At 40.5% G+C, this 18,955-nt stretch overlaps 3 protein-coding genes across 5 annotated transcripts; 2 read left to right on the top strand and 1 right to left on the bottom strand.

Moving 5' to 3' along the window:
* The first annotated feature begins 832 nt into the window (after positions 1-832).
* LOC106935805 (uncharacterized) lies at positions 833-3,412 on the top strand. Its single transcript, XM_015016491.1, has 3 exons — positions 833-1,484; positions 2,358-2,565; positions 2,658-3,412. Exons 1-3 carry the CDS (start codon positions 1,169-1,171, stop codon positions 2,785-2,787), a joined length of 654 nt encoding a protein of 217 aa, XP_014871977.1. The 5' UTR covers positions 833-1,168; the 3' UTR covers positions 2,788-3,412.
* An 895-nt stretch (positions 3,413-4,307) lies between these two features.
* On the bottom strand, positions 4,308-9,786 carry cep57 (centrosomal protein 57). 2 transcript variants are annotated; one of them, XM_015016489.1, is made up of 11 exons: positions 9,496-9,784; positions 9,024-9,210; positions 8,677-8,871; positions 8,469-8,596; positions 8,245-8,373; positions 7,293-7,370; positions 7,085-7,180; positions 5,824-5,895; positions 5,490-5,716; positions 5,268-5,412; positions 4,308-5,188 (listed from the first exon to the last, which is right to left on the bottom strand). In XM_015016489.1, the coding sequence occupies exons 1-11, from the start codon at positions 9,541-9,543 to the stop codon at positions 5,015-5,017; spliced, it is 1,479 nt and encodes a 492-aa protein (XP_014871975.1). In that variant the 5' UTR covers positions 9,544-9,784; the 3' UTR covers positions 4,308-5,014. The 2 variants fall into 2 exon arrangements, with proteins under 2 accessions (XP_014871975.1, XP_014871976.1); XM_015016490.1 differs by lacking the exon at positions 4,308-5,188 and having other exon boundaries at positions 5,317-5,412; positions 5,490-5,747; positions 9,496-9,786.
* Positions 9,787-10,706: 920 nt separating this feature from the next.
* On the top strand, positions 10,707-18,780 carry mre11a (MRE11 homolog A, double strand break repair nuclease). Of its 2 annotated transcripts, none has more exons than XM_015016487.1 (20): positions 10,707-10,787; positions 11,338-11,408; positions 11,838-11,970; positions 12,085-12,245; positions 12,361-12,448; positions 12,563-12,704; positions 12,787-12,901; positions 13,867-14,052; positions 14,143-14,314; positions 14,406-14,486; positions 14,560-14,689; positions 15,225-15,325; positions 15,417-15,587; positions 15,673-15,732; positions 15,807-15,984; positions 16,979-17,065; positions 17,167-17,213; positions 18,073-18,134; positions 18,230-18,326; positions 18,442-18,780. In XM_015016487.1, exons 2-20 carry the CDS (start codon positions 11,389-11,391, stop codon positions 18,481-18,483), a joined length of 2,073 nt encoding a protein of 690 aa, XP_014871973.1. In that variant the 5' UTR covers positions 10,707-10,787; positions 11,338-11,388; the 3' UTR covers positions 18,484-18,780. The 2 variants fall into 2 exon arrangements, with proteins under 2 accessions (XP_014871973.1, XP_014871974.1); XM_015016488.1 differs by having other exon boundaries at positions 10,774-10,794.
* The last annotated feature ends 175 nt before the right edge of the window (positions 18,781-18,955 follow it).

Below are 18,955 nucleotides of genomic sequence, written 5' to 3'. Positions count from 1 at the left end.
TTTTTTTTTGCAAAGGCAAAAACCTGCATTTCTTATCTAGATTTAAAAACAAAATTGGTTCTTTATCATTTTGAGACGAATATATGAAGAGACATTGAGAGTTTGGCTCTGGAGCCCTAGATTGCAGGCCGCTCTGACAGATGAACACAAAGTAGATAATAATTGGGAATTGAATGGAAAAAATAATAAATGATTTCCAATTTTCTTTAAAAAAAAATAATTCTATAAAGAATAATTTCTTTCAGGACTTTCCTGTGTTTAGCTCCATTCATCTTCCCATCAACTCTGACCAGTTTCCCTGCTGAAGGAAAACATCCTCACAGCATCATGATGTGTTTTTTTTTTTTCTTTTTTTTCTTTTTGGTTGTCATGACCCTTGAAATTATAATTCATTAGGCGACTTCCTCACTACAGTTTCAATTAACGGATAACAGCCACCCAATAAATTGCAATTAATTAGGTGATTTCACAGGGAGCTCGGATGGATGCGACGAATCCATCAAATTTATTTATTTTTTTAATCTTTGAAAAATCTTATCCTTCTGCTTCCAAAATCCCCTCCTAATTTGCTCTGATGCCTCCTGAAATGCACTTGTTTGATGATGAACAAAACAAACAAGCATAATAACCAATCAGAAGAGCAGCAAACTCTTCTGGTTTGGGTTGAATGACACCCCAGAATTTTTCTTTTCTATTGTGGCCACAACAAGCAACTAAAAATTTCAAAGTGGCACAACTAACATACAAATAATTACTAGGTTTTTACATGAATGTATTGATTGAAGAAGACGTATGTATGTGTTTGGGCTGAACATGATTCTCTGTAGTGGGGTGAGGGGGGCAGTGGGATGGTCAGCACTTTTTTTTTTTTCCAGTGCCCCCTATTGGGGGCGCCAGTAGGTCTCCAATTAAAGCTATTGTGAAGAGCACATTTCATTTCCGACCCCTAGCTTGGCTTTCATGAAACTAGACTCCCGGGGCTCATAAATAAAAGATCCCCTGTGCGGTGGCGGCTGATCACCGGAGCTCTTTCAGCTGTATAAGTGGTGAAAGGCGACATAATCTGCCCACATTAAGATCTGGACTGAGATTGAGAAACGCACACAGAGAGGGGCCTGGAGAGAGACGCTCATCTCTGGAGGAACCGCATAAGTCTCCTGGAGGCAGCATGATGAACCCGCAGCAGCAAGGCGAGCCCCTCCTGCACGACCCTCCTCCGGTCTTCGGGAAGCCCTGGTTCTGGCAGCGCAGCAGCAGCACCATGGAGAGCAGCCGCAGCCTGGCGCAGGTCATCATGGAGATGCGCGACGAAATCAAGAAGCTGGAGGCGGAAAACAGAGAGCTGCGTGGGGACTGTGGTGGTCAGCGTGCAGGGACGGCGGGAGAAACCAGCGCTGGAACTGAGCAACCCGCGATACTGGAAAACCCCTACGGGAACTTGAGACGGAATGCGTCTGCGCCAGTCCTGGAGGGACAGTACAAAGGTAAGAATAGCAAGTGTGCAGAAATACGCAAAATAGTATGTTCTGTATTACCTTTCAGCTACAATAGTAGTTGTAAATATTATAAATAATGACAATAATGATGGGATTAGGCTTTGGCTTCATTGTTTTGTCTATTTGACCAAAGCTTTTTTCCCCCTTTTTTTATGACTGAAAATAAGGGACAGACGAATATTTTGCACACATAACTTGGAAAAGAAACATTGCTGATTGCACTTGCCGGTACTTATCTGTTAGCTTAGCGTCTGCGAAATTGTTATTTTTGGGCCGGACATTGACTATTTTAACACACCAAGTAGGGTTTTTATTATCATTGTTATATTTTTTTTCTTTTAAGGAAAATTCACTAAAGTAAATTAATTAATACAAATGAATTTAGGCCTGGACCACTCTAAGACATGAATATGATTTGATTTAATCCGTCTTTCTAATCACTAGTGCTTGATCTCCTGATAAAGGAGAAATTTCAAGTCGTAAGTCTTTTGCAGCACAACATGTTTCCTTCAGGGATGCCCCGTAATTTAGCTCCATCCCTCATCCCATCAATTCTCCGTACAGAATACAAGCATTCATATATTGGAATAAATAGTGAATTCTTCCTCCAATATTGTCATGTCCATGTTGGGTGATTTTTATTTTGATTAATCTACCACACAACTTTATTAGAGCATTTTCTTTCTTTTTTACCTGAGATGCATTTTTCTTATCATGTTAGTCAGGTTTACAATATTCATGACTAAAGAATATAAGTAATGTGATTACTAAATAACTAATGGTGTGTGAAATTAAAAAAAAAAACAACTGGATTTTAAAAGGTTTAGCTTCACTTTTCTTTTTTTCTTTTTTTTTTTCTAGAAAACACTGCCATGACTGTGCGAAGGTACTCTACGAGCTCCAACCTCTCCGGGTTGACAGTGAGAGAGGGAAGGGTCGACAAGAACAGGCAGAGCAACTCAGGATGGGACAGACTTCACGAAGAAATCCGGCATGACAGCGACGTGTTTGGAGAAGCAGAGAAAGCCAACAACCGCCACTCATTGCAGGAGTACGTCCATAAAAACAGGTACGGAGACATTCTTTTAAGGGGTGGCGTTAAATCGGTGACCGCTTTCTGACTGAGGTGAAATAATTCCTTTCGTTTGGTTTTCCCTATAGGGCCAAGGTAAAAACCGTAACCTTCCTGCTGCCCGTTGACGACATTTACACCAGTCGACCTGTTCTGACCAAACACCAAGAGGAGCCCAAAATCACCGGTCTGGCTTCCATAGCCGAGACCGAGTCCTGAGAAAAAAAGCAAACAAACATTTTTTAAAAGACTTTGGACATATTAATGAAACAGGTTGAAGATATAAACTGGAACTTTTCATCCTCATCTGAGTTTTTTTCTTTTCTTCTTCTTCCCTTCCTAACTAGGTCAATTTAGATTGAGTAAGCAAGCAGACCGATTTTTTATCACACCTGACCAACAAACTGGAGTCTCTGATTACAGGTGTTCTTTTCATTTGGCCGTGGCAATCTATGCCTGGTCAACAGGGATGAGACGCGGGGGCCTCTCTCTGAACGGAGGATCGGGTGTCCGGACTCCTCTCCCGGCCCGGGCTGTGGTTTCAGGGTGACACATGTGGCAGCCGCCTTTTCAGACTCAGCCGTGGTCGCTGACTCAGTGCGTGCGAGCCACGTCACTGTCATCATTTATTCATCTTCTTGTTCTCTTAACAAGGCGCACTGAAATGCATATCCACAACCCCGAGTCAAACTGGAGGATTTGTATTTGTAACCCGTGTAAAAAAAAAAATAAAAAAATAAAAAAAAAGGGAATTAAAGGCATCACCGACGACATGTGTCCGTATTCAGGTTTATTTAGCAACAATACCCGATGACTCACAACCACACATTCTCCTCGTTAAAATCTAAAAAAAAAAAAAATAACACATGAAATATCAGTTTTTACCGTCTGATTAAGCAGCCACGTGGTCTATGTGATGATGTGGTCAACTTTTGCATGGACAAGATCTATCGGTGTCCTCTTATGAACTCTTTTACACAGCAATGAGATAAACATTTGCTAACGTGTTTTAATTAAAAAAAAAAAGAAACTTTTTTTTAGTTGTTTAAAATGAAACACAATCAAAATTAACACTGGTACAAAAGTACACATTTTCCCCAAGTGGAAATGGTTATTTTTCAGGATGTCTAGTGAATGAGTTACAAGTAAAGCTGCACTGTCAAACTCAAAAGCAGAATAAGCAATCTAATGTATGGAGTTCATAGTGTTGCACCTGTTAAAGCCCAGTTTACAGCTGCTTCTGCTGGACTGAGGAACTGGAGCAAGGACGGCTATCTGGTACATTTGCTCCGAAGTTCAGCAGATCACTGACAGTTGATTCGCCTTCAAATTTAACACATTTTGCGCTTTGACGACAAATTTTGGTGAATTTAAATAGACCAACTTAGATAAATATATGAAAAAAAATGAAACATGGTTTCAAAATATCTGACAAAAAAAAAAAATAAATGTGTGGCATTCAGGCCCTTTCAATCTGAAACATAAATTAATTCTCGTGAAAACGTTTAAACTTACAGCAGCGGAAACATGGTTTTCATTTCCTTCAGGTTCTTATGTATACTGTGTTATACTAATTAATTACTGTTTTTTTTTTTTTTTTTGGTCCATCGCATAAAATGTGAAGAAAATCCAAGTGGAATGCTTTCGCTACGGACTGTATGCTTAAAAGAAAGTATTGCAAGTCTTCCACAACTGTACTCCAAGTATAATAAAAAGATAAAAACGACAACTCGTCTTCTGAGAGCTGATGTTGATAGTTTTATTTAATATGAGAGAACGATATGTCCAGCTCTTCTTTATAGGTTTTGAGTAATTATGAATTTAATTGAAGACAAGAGATATCTGAAACTGTCTATATACATATATATATATCTTATACTCTGTTTAAAGAAAATGTAAAAAATCAAAGCACTCTTAGTTTGCTTCACCCTTGTACATCAAAAATCAATCTGGAAGTGCGTCGCTACACTTTCCCACCCTCTGCTGGTCAGAGAGAGGGAAGCTGAAGACGCTCCATGGAAATATTCAGTTTCCGTTTCAATAAAACGCTACATTTTAAAAAGAAGAACCTGATCATAGCACAAACTAAGGAATGTAATTTAAAAATCATAAATTATTTAGCAACAGGCAACTTTCATGATATTCTATGTGAATGGCAGCCACCTCAGACACTAAACTGAAGGCCACTTGAAGACCTTGGACGTCCCTTGTTGGACTTTTGACTTTAGTCGATGTCCTTGTTCTAGTACTAAGTAAGAACTCAGAAAATCCGACTGCCGAGGTACCAATAACCTCATAAAGAAGATGAAAGCAGTGAATCTTCCTGTTGTGTGTAGTGGGTTTTCAGCTCCAGGCAGATTCAGTTAAGAACTAGAATAGTCAGAGGTAGAAGAATAGCACCAAAAGCAGTAAACAGATTATGTTATGAATATATTGTAAGTGAGTTTCAGGTCTGTAAAGAGTTCTGCAGAGCTCTCATATCCCTCAGAAGCGTCAGGTTCCTCTTGTTTCTCTCAGCGAGTTGAGCTTTAGTTGGCGCTTCAGAGCGCCCTCTGGTGGCGAGTCTTTCTTCAGCTCGACTGTTGTTCTCAGACTTCAGCTTCTTTCTTAACTTCTTTATCTGGAGCACAAACAAGCCACTCGTACACCGATTTTTGCCACACTACGGATGTAAAATGATAATTATTGCGAAGGCTCACCTGTGATTTGTGCTTGCAGAGCTTACTGATCTGTTCTTCTTTACTCTCCATCCTCAGCAGCAGCCTGTCCTGCTCCCTCTGAAGCGCTCCCCTTTCCTTTTCAGAGGCGCTCTCTTCCATTTGCTTCATCAACTCACCGTGCTCCCTGTGTGCGACGAGGACGCGCCTTAACATTTAACCAAACGAGACTCCGAAATCGAGTACATTTACAAGCTCGCTCACAAGCTCATGAGGTACAGCTCCTCCTGCAGGGCTTGCAGCAGCTCCGACAGTTCGTCTCCGCAAGTGGACGAGGAGGAGGAGGAGGAAGTGTCTGACTGGCTGCTCGTTTCGGAGTGGTCTGCGTTGTGAGACAGGACGCGTTTGTTGCAGAGGTGAGGCTGGTGCCGCTTCAGGAGGGACAAGACTGCCTGAACGTTGGCTCTGACCGAGTGGCTGCAGGCGACCGACTGGAAACCGGAAGAGATTTAAAGATAAACACTGAGGGGGAGAGTGAGGAGGATTTATCACCGTGCTTCAAAGGGCACAACCATAAGTGTATGAGTGCAAATGGTACCGTTCCAGTGACGAATGGTATGTCTCTCAGGCTCAGTCTGTAGTGAGGCTCTGTGTGTTTTGGAGAAGGTTGCTGTGGAAAAAAGTAAATAAAAAAATTAGCAATGATTTAGCAAAAAAAAGAGAGAAAAAGGGACACAAATCATGACAGCAACTTTAACATCTAACTTTTATTAAAAAAGTGCTTTCCACATATTTGTTAAAACTGTTGTGACAGTATTATACGACAGATAATCTGTGAAAAAATAAACTCCTCTGCCTTCCCTAGAAACAATTAATCAGAGCCAGGAGGAGGGTCTTAGCGCTGTCACGCATGCCTGTGTACATGCCGCTCACACTCCCCTCCTTTTGCTCTCCGCTACACTACAGCGTCTTCCCGATAGCAGAGTGAGTAGCTCAGGCCACCGATGACAGCGGATAAGCAATTTGTATGCAACAGTAGGTTGCTTATCCACCATTAGCACATTGAACAGTGTGTACACCAGCATGATTGACAACACTAAGCTCTTCCCTCAGGCTTTGAATGGTAGTTTTTGACCGGGAGCGGTGCATTTCTGCAGATGTCAATGGTAGCACTGGGAGGCAGCAAAGGAGCTGGATTTTTTTCTTTCACAGATTTTCTGTCTCATATGTCACGACATGGTGACAATTTTAACAAATATGTAAAAAAAACATGTTTTTATAAAAGCTGCATACTGCAGGTTTAATAGCTTTTAATTGAATGAGTGGTGAAGTGTCTGTGTGCTTTTTTAAATGTATTTTTGGAAAGTTTGGAACTTACAACATTTAAACAAAAAAAAAAATCTACAATGCTCCCATTAAAAATGTTTTCATTAAATTGCTTAAATAACAAATGTTACCAAAAGCAATTTCTTTCTTTTTTTTGTCTTTTTTATGTTTATAATACATGTACAAGGTGCCACCTCCAGCAAGACTAAAAAGAATTAATAAAATAGTTATTATGTATGCATTTAAACATCAAAACCTTTAATATTTTCAATGCTATTGATGTTACAGTTGGTCTGAATGAACTGGAAATAAAAAAGAGATACGGTTCCCTCATAGGTGGATCTCCAAAGAAAACAATAATCTGTTCCTATAAAACTCATTACTTAAAATGCAATAAAAAAGACCAATCTTTCCATTAGATTTACAAGTATATGGTATCCTTTTTATTTTACAGCACTGGATTAATTACGACAATTGCTCTCTTGAAGTGCAAACATGACAAACACCGTGAGCCGTCCATTAGAGGTCGTTACCTTTGAGCTGGATTTCTTCTCTTTGGATTGTCTGAAGGAGAAACGTGGAGAAACGGACTGCAGCAGCATTCTGTTGGCTTCCATACTTGTCTGCAGCTGCAGGATGCAAAATAAAAAGAAAACATGAAAATAATAGTCTTTCGACTTTTCAATCCTGGCTAAAAATAAAATATTAAAATAAAATAAGAAGAAGATAATGTCTTTCTACCTGATTGGCTTTATCCTGAATGAGCCTTCTGTGGTGCTCCTCTTCTTGTATCTTTCTTTCCAACGCGCCGATCTTCACCTGAAATCAGCGACAGTCATCATCACTGTGCTGCTGCTGATAATAACAATATTACAATAATAATATGACACCAACATTATACTATGCATTTTATACATGGTTACTGTGAACTCCATTTTTTTTTACCAGTCTATCTGAAAATATAAGACTCCAGAAAGCATTTCTGTGAGATTGACTTAAAATTCGGTTGGTTTGTTGATATCTAAAAAAATACAGCCTTCCAATTAGATTGGGGACAATGCATAAGTTTAAAGTGTCACCGACATAAAAATAAAAATAAACCACACGACTGAAAAAGATGGAACTATTGTGCGTTCATCCTGTGTAAACAAAACCTTTTAATAAATATTAGCGTTGCAGATTTTGTCTGTAGTAAGTGGGTCAAACAACGGTGCCATCTTGTGACGTAATCAGGGTAAGTTAAAAAATAAACAACTGAGGACACTAGCGAACAAGTCAGCGTAGGGCCGGGGGGCGGGGCCAATTACCGGGCCCCTAACCAATCACGGGCCCCTAAGGAATCACGGGACCCTTACATAGAGTGAAACTGAAACTGTTTGGGTGGGGGGGGATTATTTAACATTAAATACACCCTTCTCAACAGGCGAGGGCGCACTTTCTCTGTCTATAATCACATATTTCAATGACTTGAAACCATTCCTCCCTCCCTGGCACCTCCAGGCCCGGGCCCCCATCCGGCCGGTTTGGGGGGCAGCAGCCCCCCCAGCCCCCCGTATAGCTCCGCGCCTGGCAGAGGACACAGAAGCGGAGGAAGTTGGGAGCGATGTATCTGCTGTTTTGGAGGATGACGCTAAAAATGGTTGATAGCTTCATTTTGCTAAAAAAACAAAACATGTTTGATCCTTGTACGTACCGCTGCATTTTCCTGTGTGCGAGTCAGCCTGAGATATTCCTGCTCAAGTTTTTCCAGCTTTTCCAACTGAGCAAGCTCGCTCACTCCATCAGGCTGCTGACCACTTGTACCAGGTCTCTCTGTTAAAGCCTACAAAGGCAACAAGTAGCTTTGTTCTTCGCTTTACAATGTTTTGTGGATTTTAAAGCATGAGGTGTTAGCCAACTCTTCAAGAACATCCATACCACTGAGTTCACCTCCTGGTTGGGCGAGCTGGTCCTTTCTGTCCTGGGCAACATCCTCTTCATCTGCTCCAGCTGTCCTTCCAGCTTCTCACAACGATTCTCTGCAGCAGCAAGGTGGGTGATCAGCACTGCAAATGAAGGGCAAAATATGTAATGAATTAACATGCAGAATTTAAAACTTCAATTCTATTCAAAGGCCATTTCTTACCTTCTTTATGGTTTGACTGCTCACTTGTTTTTCTGTCTATGTCCTCATCCTCCTCAGTAAGGAGTCTTTGCACGGGGCTGTCACTTTGCAGACGTCCATCCTTCAATAAAGTGCAAAGGCTCAACTCTGCTCGCTCTTTCTCAAGCTCCAGCCTCCTAATCTTCTCTTGGAGGTTCCTCAAGGCAGATAAGATCGCTGCAATAGTATAATTAACAGAATAAAATCAGCAGGAATTAAAGGATGCTGTTGCGGCTGAGACATTCAAGTAGTGTGGCATCATGTTGCACGTGTAACCATGGAGCTCTGACACGTTGTTTGAATGGAAACTTTGCCAACACACGAGTTACCTGCACTACTGCTCTCTGGAAAAGCTTTGCTGGGTGATGCTGGACGATATGAATGCCGAGTGAATGTTTGGGGCGTGTGACGTGCAGGAGTGTTGACGGAACATCGATTAGCAGGATAGGTTTTATAAGACGACAGGGAGAAAGTGTCGGACACCATCCTGCTAGGTGCTGGAGAAGAACGCGATGCCTGCAGAGAAACAGAATCAAGAACATCTCGAAAATGTCAATGAGAAGCTTTGTATCAGTTAATAAAAGCTTGCAATTAAAAGAACGTCACAAAAAAAGTACGATAAGCGTTTAGATTTACGACTAAACTAAAAATAAGTTTATTTAAACATATACTTTTAAGCTTAGCAAGGTGCTGTTTTGAGAATGTAGCAACCACTGCTAGCAGTTTGGCTAGTACACACATAACCGACAACGAACAAGTTCAAATTCTTTCAAGTTAAATGATACAAAAGAGTAGAGCTACCTTATAGCGATAGGATTCTGCTGCGGGTCTTTTTGAAAGTATCTCCATTGATGCACAGCCGATGCTGTCCGCCCAATCTAAGGGTGTAAACCATAAGATTTGATTTTAAAATTTATCAAGCAAGGCCCTTTTTAATTATGACAAGCTAGCCAAGCTCCGCTTTTTGTGCAGCCTCTCTGTGCAAATATATTGTGTGGGAGAAAAAAAAAAACGCAAAGAGTAGACTCTCCTTAGTGTTCGAATGATACCAAGTCCGGCTTGGCCCGTTATACACGACGCTCAGCTGGACTAACATAGACGTAGACAATAGACGTCGCGTTGCCCCGTAGAAACGATACGTCAGTTCTTCCGCCATTTTGTGAGTGGCAACTTCATCTCATAAACGCTGCAGACTTGGAATTTAATTCGCCGAATTAAGGAATTAATGTAAGTGCACATCGGATTAAATTTTATATCGTGTTTTGCAAGCAGTAGTAGTAAATTCTTGTATGTGATTTTAATTTATTATTATTATTATTATTATTATTATTATTATTATTATTAGTAGTAGTAGTAGTAGTAGTAGTAGTAGTATATGCTGTTGTTTTTGTATTATTTTAACTATTGCATAATTACACATTGTGCTTTAAATGCATTTAAATGTATTTATTTGTTCACCGCTGAAAGTATTACTTTTCTCAACTGTGTAGTTTCATTTGGACATCCAGACAATTTCAAGAAAATGATTAGCAGTGTATTTTTCTGCTATTCTGTATTATTATTTCCTTTTGCTAATGTAATGAAAATGTTTAAAGTGAGAATATATCAGACCACCATTAAAATACTATTTGTAATTCAGAACCGCGAGCTTAATGTACAGCAATTATATTAATTTCTTTAAAAAATGAAAGTTGGATTTTACATTACTCTACTTTGTGTGTCGTGTTCACACACAAAGTGCGTGAAACATCTGTGTGTGAACATTATATTACACTGTTTTTGTATGCCTTCCAACAAAAATACCGTTGTCAATAAAGCGAACGTCAAGTATCAAATATGCTTTGCGGCGTCTATTCTTCAATGTCTATACAGTTTAATACGCGAGGAGAAGGTTCAGCGGCGCTCCTACACGGATAAACCAAGCGACCCACTATTTTTGCGGAAATGTAGTTCTCATCCTCGGAGATTGTTGTAGATGGAGCTTGTGATCGCCAAGAATAAAAACTACAATAACCGTGAGCATTCTAAAGGGGGGAAATGACGTTTTGCAAGAGTTACCGGGATTTTCAGGGTAAATAGAGACTTCATGGGAGGTTGGTGGTAAGACTTACAGTTTCATCTGTGTTTTATATGTTTTGTGTACTTATCAAGCCAATGTTACGCATACATATTAAATGTTAACTAAAGCTAGCTTCCATGCAAAGAAAGCTGGTGCATTGCACCATGGGATTTTTAAAAATGCTAACTTTACTATCCCCATGCTAAATTACCATAGAGTTACACGCTTCTATTAGCCATGGCCGCCACTGTAGTTGTTAATTAGCACGGTGTTAGTCCATACAACACTGAATAGCTATGTTTTAGAAGCTATTCGCTATAGCTATTCTTTCCGGAAGTAATTTCATTTGACAAAAATCAGGCTTTCTTTAAAAAGATAAATAAAAAAAGATAATAACGTAGGCACTATGTTTTACTTTATGACTGATGGTTATAAAAGAAAAAAAAGTTAGAAAAGTTGAAAGAAATCGTGGGATTTGAATGAACAGAGGAGGTCTTAAGAAGCAGGATGCTTATATACAACTGGATTTCTGAGAATCGTTTCGCATGTCTATAATCTACTTGTCTCTGTTCTGTTCTCTACAGGGGAGCCATTTGTTAACGTGCCAGCTTTCGAATAGAGCCTCTTGTGTCGTCATGTCTTCAGAAAACACATTGTAAGTTTTCCATCCAGTTTCCCTTTTCCTTTCTGCAAAATGCATCTCCACCACATTTTAGTTAGATCATACTCTTTCTATTTACAGATCATTCCTTTATCACTTTTATGCTTCAAACCTCTTTGCACTGGTCATCTGTTGGTATCAAATTAAAGGTGGCAAAGTACAAATTAAATTTATTCATACAGCTCCGACAGATGTTGTCTCAAGGAACTTAACAAAAAAACAAATAGGACATCCAATGTATATAGACTACAATCATGCTGACGGATTTAAACTAAATAATGCATTCAAGTTTAGTCAAGTTTAGTCAAATTTTTCAACTTCTGGATGCTGCCTCTACAAGCAACAGTGGACAGTTGATTGTATTGTGCCTCTCTTAAAGATCAAAGCTGTATTTATCATCACATTTTGTTTTCACTTTTCCAGGGATGATGAGGATACATTCAAGATCCTGATTTCCACTGATATTCACCTCGGTTACCTTGAGAAAGACGCGATTCGTGGCAGTGACTCCTTCAACACACTGAACGAAATCCTGGAATGTGCCAAGGAGAATCAGGTGTGTGCGAGTTGCCGCGATCTGGTGCGGAAGTCAATATTTCCATCTTGTTTTGTCTGAATAATTTTTTTTTTTCTCTGCTGCCTGATTTATTTTTAATTTATTTTGCTGTAGGTAGATTTCATCCTGCTGGGTGGGGATTTGTTTCACGAGAACAAGCCGTCAAGACGATGCCTGCACAGCTGCATCACTATGCTGAGGAAATACTGCATGGGCGACTCGCCGGTGACCTTCAACATCCTCAGCGACCAGACCATTAACTTCAACACAACACAGTCAGTTTTGTTTTTTTTTTTTGTTTTTTTTTTTTTTTTTTTTGCTGTTGCCTGCCTCTCGGGGTTTTCCATCAGTGTTGCATATGTACCGAATGAATGAATCGTTGTGTTGCAGGTTCCCCTGGGTGAACTATCAGGATGAAAACCTGAACATTTCCATCCCTGTCTTCAGTATTCATGGCAACCACGACGATCCAACCGGGGTGAGTTCCTTCTGCTTGAAAAACGATGAGTACATCAAATACAAATGAATCCTGAGTAATATATTTTCTTTCGTTTATCTGTGTGTTCATCCTTAAAACGTCTTTTATTTCAAGGCGGAAGGTTTGTGTGCGCTGGACCTGCTGAGCGCGTCTGGTCTCGTCAATCACTTTGGTCACTCTCACTCTGTGGAGATGATAGAGATTAGTCCAATCCTCTTGCAGAAAGGCAGCACCAAGCTGGCCCTGTACGGTCTTGGTAGGTTTGGGTTTCCCATTGGTTCCTATTTGTTAAATTCTCATCTGCTTTGTACCTAAATTTTGTATGAATGCCTGTTAAGGTTCGATCCCGGATGAGCGCCTGTACAGGATGTTTGTCAACAAGCAGGTCACCATGCTTCGACCCAAAGAGGATCAAGATAATTGGTTTAACCTCTTTGCGATTCACCAGAACAGGTGTGTCCTCAGACATGAGTGATGTGAACAGTTTTAATTTAGTTGGTAGAATTTGTATTGGAACAAATACAATGCCTTGCAAAAATACTCAAGCTAAAAAGTAATTTAGTGACACGTAAGATAATTTACAACATTTTGTGTTTCTATTCAGCCCCTTCTACTAAAATCTATAGTCAGTATTTTAGGTTTGAACTTTAACTGGGCCATTCTAACATGTGTGCAGCCTTTAACCTAAACTATTCCATTGTCTCTCAGGGTTATATCACCGAAAGGTGATCCTGAGAGACATGCTAACTAAGCATTAATGGCAGGGTGTTGTAGTGAACCAGCTGCAGCAGAGAGAAAGGTGGAGAGTGTGAACAGTGCGTACGTGAGAGTGATTGACAGTGCTGAGGCCCTCCTCCTGGCTGTGATTGGTTGTTTCTGACCCAGCAGTGTATATCTGTAGTTAGCACTGTAAGAAGGCAGAGGAGCTTGAATTTTTTTTTTCTTTCACAAATTATCTGTCTCATACCATCTTGTCACAACATTGTGATGGTTTTAACAAATGTGTAAAGAACATATTTATATATGCATCTGTTTCTAAAAGTTACTACGGGTTACCATGGGCCCTATGGCTGCTTCTCTGATTATGTGTTTCTTTACTACCAGGCCTGTCAGATCAGGTTCACAGCCTTATCTTGCATAAGCAAGCACCACCTTTGATTAGTTGAGTTTATATTAACATGCAATATTGAATTTATTGCTTAAATGTGCGTCTTGTATAATGAACATGTTTTCACCTTATCCTACTACCGTTTATGCGAGGAGCGGCCATATTGAAAAGCAACGTCAAACTGTTTTAAGAAGGAGTGGCCAATTGAGAAATACGTTATTTCTGCTTTTTTTCTCTCATGTTATTTATTATCATAAAGGTAATGCGTTGTTTTCAAAATGAGCAGTATTTGTGCCATTTTTCTGTTTAGGAGTAAACACGGTCCCACAAACTACATTCCTGAGCAGTTCCTGGATGATTTCATCGACCTGGTTGTTTGGGGCCATGAACACGAGTGTTTGATTACTCCAAAGAGAAACGAGCAGCAGCTTTTCTACGTGACGCAGCCAGGAAGCTCTGTAGCCACGTCCCTGTCGCCTGGAGAGGCCACCAAGAAGTAAACACACACACACACACACTGCAGGAAATTTTTTATTGTATTTTGAACAGCTGCAGTTTTCAAGCCTCTGCCGTTGTGCTCACTTAGGCATATAGGACTGCTTAGAGTCAAAGGTCGTAAAATGAACATGCAGAAGATCCCTTTGAAGACAGTCCGTCAGTTCTTCATCCAGGATGTCGTGCTGGCCGACTACGAGGACCTCTTCACGCCTGATACTCCTCAGGTTACAAAGAAGGTGGAGAACTTGTGCTTTGCAAAGGTAAGCGACGTTCGTCTTAAAATGCACTGCACTGGTTTAAGATTTCACTCCATCCGCCTCTGTTAATCTTTTCCTTCTTGTCCATACGCAGGTCTCTGAGATGTTAGAGGAAGCCGAGAGGGAAAGACTCGGCTGTCCGCTCACGCCGGAGAAACCTTTAATCCGACTGAGGGTGAGCTGAGTTCGGCACTCATCTTTACGTCAGCGCTCGTCAGCGAGTGAATTCCCCTTGTTCTTGTCTCCAGGTGGACTACAGCGGAGGTTTTGAAACGTTCAACACCTCTCGCTTCAGTCAGAAGTTTGTGGACCGCGTGGCTAACCCAAAAGATATAATCCACTTCTTCAGAAAGCGTGAGCAAAAGGAGGGCGTCAAAGGTCGGACTTCGCCTAAATACGTTTCTGCTGACTTTTTCTTTTTGAATCCACTCATCGGGCATAAATTGAGGAATTTTATTCTTTTATGGATGCATCTCTGCTTTCCTTTTTCCAGAGTATTAATGTCACAGTCATTCCCAAAAGCTTGATGTTGACCTTCTTTATCTCTCTGGGATTGTTACCTTGTTGGAAAACCCAGTTGTCTCAGTTCATTTTACAAAATATGAAATGTTGCCAAATGAAGGCACGGGAACCCAATTTGACAATTTTACATACAAAAAAAAAAAATGTGGACGTCAACGGCTTAAAATCCAAGAAATAATGACATTCATGCGAATGATTAGTTTCTAAACCTCTGACTGGAACCATATTGGATAAAATCAAGTTAATTAAATTTGAAACAAAATTAGGAAATAATCAGTCTTGCTTTTTTTATATATATCGTTAGTGGGTTCTTTCGTAAGACATCCAGATATTTTATACGTTAAGAATGCGTTATTTGTTTTATGTATTCATTATTTATTGCAAATTTTAGACGAGTTCAATGTCGACTACAGCAAGCTAGTAAAACCCACTGCTGTTGAGGGACTGAGAGTGGAGGACCTGGTTAAGCAGTACTTTGAAGCGGCTGAGCAGGTGTGTAAACATTAAATGAAATGCTGACGTCACTCGCAGGATTTCGTTTTTTCCCAGCGCTTCGTCCGATGTCGTCACTGTGTCTTCACAGAAGGTGCAGCTGTCCCTTCTGACCGAGCAGGGCATGGGGAAAGCCATCCAGGAGTTCGTGGACAAAGACGAGAAGGACGCCATCGAGGAGCTCATCACCTACCAGCTGGAGAAGACGCAGCGGCATCTTCAGAGCAGAGGAGTGACCACAGAGCAAGATATCGATGCAGAGGCAAGACGGGCAACCGGAGAGCAAACCGTCGCGTCGTGCGGCGCTGTCACAGGTGGTTAACGGATATATATATTTTTTTTTTCAGATTCAGAAATTCAGGGACTCCAAGAAGAATACGACTGAAGAAGAGGACGACATCAAAGAAGTAGGGTAGAATACCAACCGGGCTTTTTCAGACGACGTGAAGAGCTTGTGGTTCACTTTGCGTTTGTGTCTCAGGCCATCAACCGAGCCAGAGCCCACCGGATGGAGCGCGGTGACCTCGATTTGTCGGACGGGCCCGCAGACGCCACCATGGACTCCGACGAGGACTCGGGGTCGCTTCCTGCTCCGAGCCGAGGCAGAGGACGAGGAGGCGGTCGAGGGCGAGGAAGTCGGGGCGGGGGTAGAGGGAGAGGTGAGGGTCCCACGTGGAGGTCAGGAGGTGCTTTTGTCAGATGCAGTGTTTTGTTTGTCAGTTCTAGGGTTTCAACAATTAAAACTTAAACACATCTAAATACAGCAAAGACATTTAAAGAGACACGGCTTCTACTCAAGATGTTCATGTCAGTCAAATAAAAATAGAAAGTTAAGTTTTGTTCAAATTGAACAAAATTAGCTTGACTTTATTGAACTAAAATCCAACTTTATTCTCGTTTCACACCAGTATGGCAAGTTGCACCTTTCACCATTAACGTATCTCTGCAAATCGGAGGACTTACCTCATGTTAATAAAGTAAATCTAGCCTAAACCAGCCGTGCTCATAACCATATTGGTTTGTGATTTAATTTTATTTGTTGTTACTCTCTCTAAATTCAGCTACCATGTGACCTTGAGATAAATGGCTGCTGCCATCCAGTCAAATTCGTAACAGGACCTATTTTTATCAGACCTATGAAGTCTGGCATTAATAACGATATCTAATACCTTCTGCTCACTGTTTTCATACAGGTAGAGACCTTTCTGCTAGTTATTCACCAGGCATTCAGTGAACTATAGCAGTTGCTGCCAATTTGTTCTGTATTTATGTCGGGCCTAATTTACTGAAGAAGTCCACGTAGCCGGAAAGAAAGCTAGTTTCTGATTTCTGGATTTGAATATGCAAACCCACTGGAATTTTTTGCAAATGTGCCCTCGGTACGTCATTCAGGCCGGAATCTGGGCGTGGGCCGACCGGGACAGTTCTGCACAGTCAAATTCAGAGCCTCAGGCCTTGAAAGGTCACCCGAGTTGCATAAAGTGGTAAACAAATAAACCAGCACTGGAGTCCTGCAGTGAGAGTCTTTTTTGTTCTTTTAATAAAGCGCTTACCCAAATTGTCGTGAAGAACTTTCCATCTAATTCTGCGTTGCAGATGTGTGTGTGTGGTTTTTTTTGTCTCAGTAAATCTTATGTTCTTTGTTCTGTCCAGGTTCTGCTGCTTCAGAAGCAAAGCCGGCCGGTCGGGGTCGTTCCCAGAGATCAGCACCAGCATCTCAAACCAGAAACATATTTCAGGGTAGAGGGGACGCTTCATTCCTTAAGAATAATCCGCTGGAATATTTTAGATTATTTCCTATTTTCTCAATGCTATGTCTTTTATCTCTTCCCATTTCTCAGCTTTTCAGGCTACGTCCCAAAGATCCACTTCTTCTGCAGCCGAAGAGGTAAATTAACGAATAAGCGTCCGTTGAGATTTTTGCTTTATTCACCAACTTCAATGGATTTCAACATTTCTTTGTTGCTTATGTCTCAACTCTACTAATTTTAGAGTTTATATCGGGACAAAAAAAAAAAAAATGTCCAGTGTCCAAGTCTAGTCTGACCCAAGTAATTAACTTATCATAAGTAATTAACTTTAATTACAGGTGCGAGCCTGAAGTCAACCCCGACATATTGCTTCAATTAAGATTTCACTGCTCTTGTTTTTAGAGTGTAATTTGAGTAACCAGTGTAACTTTAGATTTTGTTTAGCAACTTCCAGCTCAGTTTTGTCACTTGTAACCGCAGGGTGACTCATCTGCAAATTATCTGGGATGTGTGATTGATGGGAGCAGAGCAGGGCGGAGCTGCATGTTTTACAGTCTAACAAACATCTGCACATTACTGTCTTTCTTTCCTCATCATGATAAACTACCAAATCAATTATTAAGTAGATTAACACGACTTTATATTGTGCATTTACATCTGGTCTATTCTTTACTGAATGTTTTATGGGCTTTTGAAACTCGCCACAGAAGCCCGAGATAACCTGACCATCGAGCAAATAATTTTGGTCTGACCTGGCCCGAATTTTGTTTCGGTGTCGGGCTCGGACTGTAGAAATTGTCAAATGAAAATTAAAAAAAAGAATGATAAAAAAAAAGAAAACATCATGAAATGGGAAGTTATAACCTGGCTAAAAACTCAAGCGACTAATTAAGTCAAAAAATAAATTCTAGAGCTTACCTGTCACATGGAAAATATTCCTGCAACCTTCATAAACGTAATACATAATTCCTCTCCGTGCTGTTCGACCGTCTTCAGGTGATCATAGATGACTCAGACGAAGATATACCCGTAATGAAAGCTACCAGGCCGCCTCCAAGGTTTGTGCTAAGCTAACATTTAGCAGAGAAAAGCCACAGGTGCATGTCGCTTTTCCTCCGGTCTCGAAGCTGAATTCTGTTCCTGTCAAACACAGATCATCATCGTCATCATCGTCGTCCTTCCCCAAGTTCGGTTCTCAGAGTCAGAGTCAGACTTCTCGAGGAGTTGCTTTTGATGACCGTGATGAGGAGGTATGAAGAAATATGGGAAGTTAGATTACTCTCCACATTTACCTCTTTTTATTTTGCAGCATACAAACTAATCTTGGCTCTTTTATCTTATTTGTTTTCATATGGATGAAACCAGGACAACCCGTTCAAAGGCCACAGCCGTGGTTCAAGAAGATAAGCACATCCATCAGTTGTGTTTAGTTCAAAGTGTGTGTGTGTGTTCCTGCAATGTTCTTCTGTCTTCTTAAATGATGACAATGATTAACTCAGTTTTACAGCCAAAACTGCATGGGGTGAAATAATGGAGCATCAGTTTGAAGAGTTTGAGCAGAGGAGTTTAGAAAATGTCAAGTTTGCACCTTCTTGTTTGCTTTCCATTTCCCGGAGGGCTCCTGCTGATGTGAATCTTTTTTTTTTTTTTTTTCACTGCCCTTTCTAAATATGGACAAATAAAGAGTTTTCATATAAAATTACATACATTTGTGCAAGATGTTTAAAATCACTGCCAAGGTTTTCATTCCTGATTTCCAGTTGGTTATAGTCAACTAGATATCCTGAGAATCAGTTTGACCCCAGAAGTAACGTCAATTGAAACTTGATGTGTTGTCAAATGTATAGAAACTAATACATTTTACTGGAGATTGGAATTT

This window comes from Poecilia latipinna, unplaced genomic scaffold (assembly GCF_001443285.1).
Source record: "Poecilia latipinna isolate Pla-1442-1.1 unplaced genomic scaffold, P_latipinna-1.0 Scaffold2026, whole genome shotgun sequence".
Lineage (NCBI taxonomy): Eukaryota > Metazoa > Chordata > Actinopteri > Cyprinodontiformes > Poeciliidae > Poecilia > Poecilia latipinna.
This window is presented reverse-complemented; position numbering and strand designations above follow the sequence as displayed.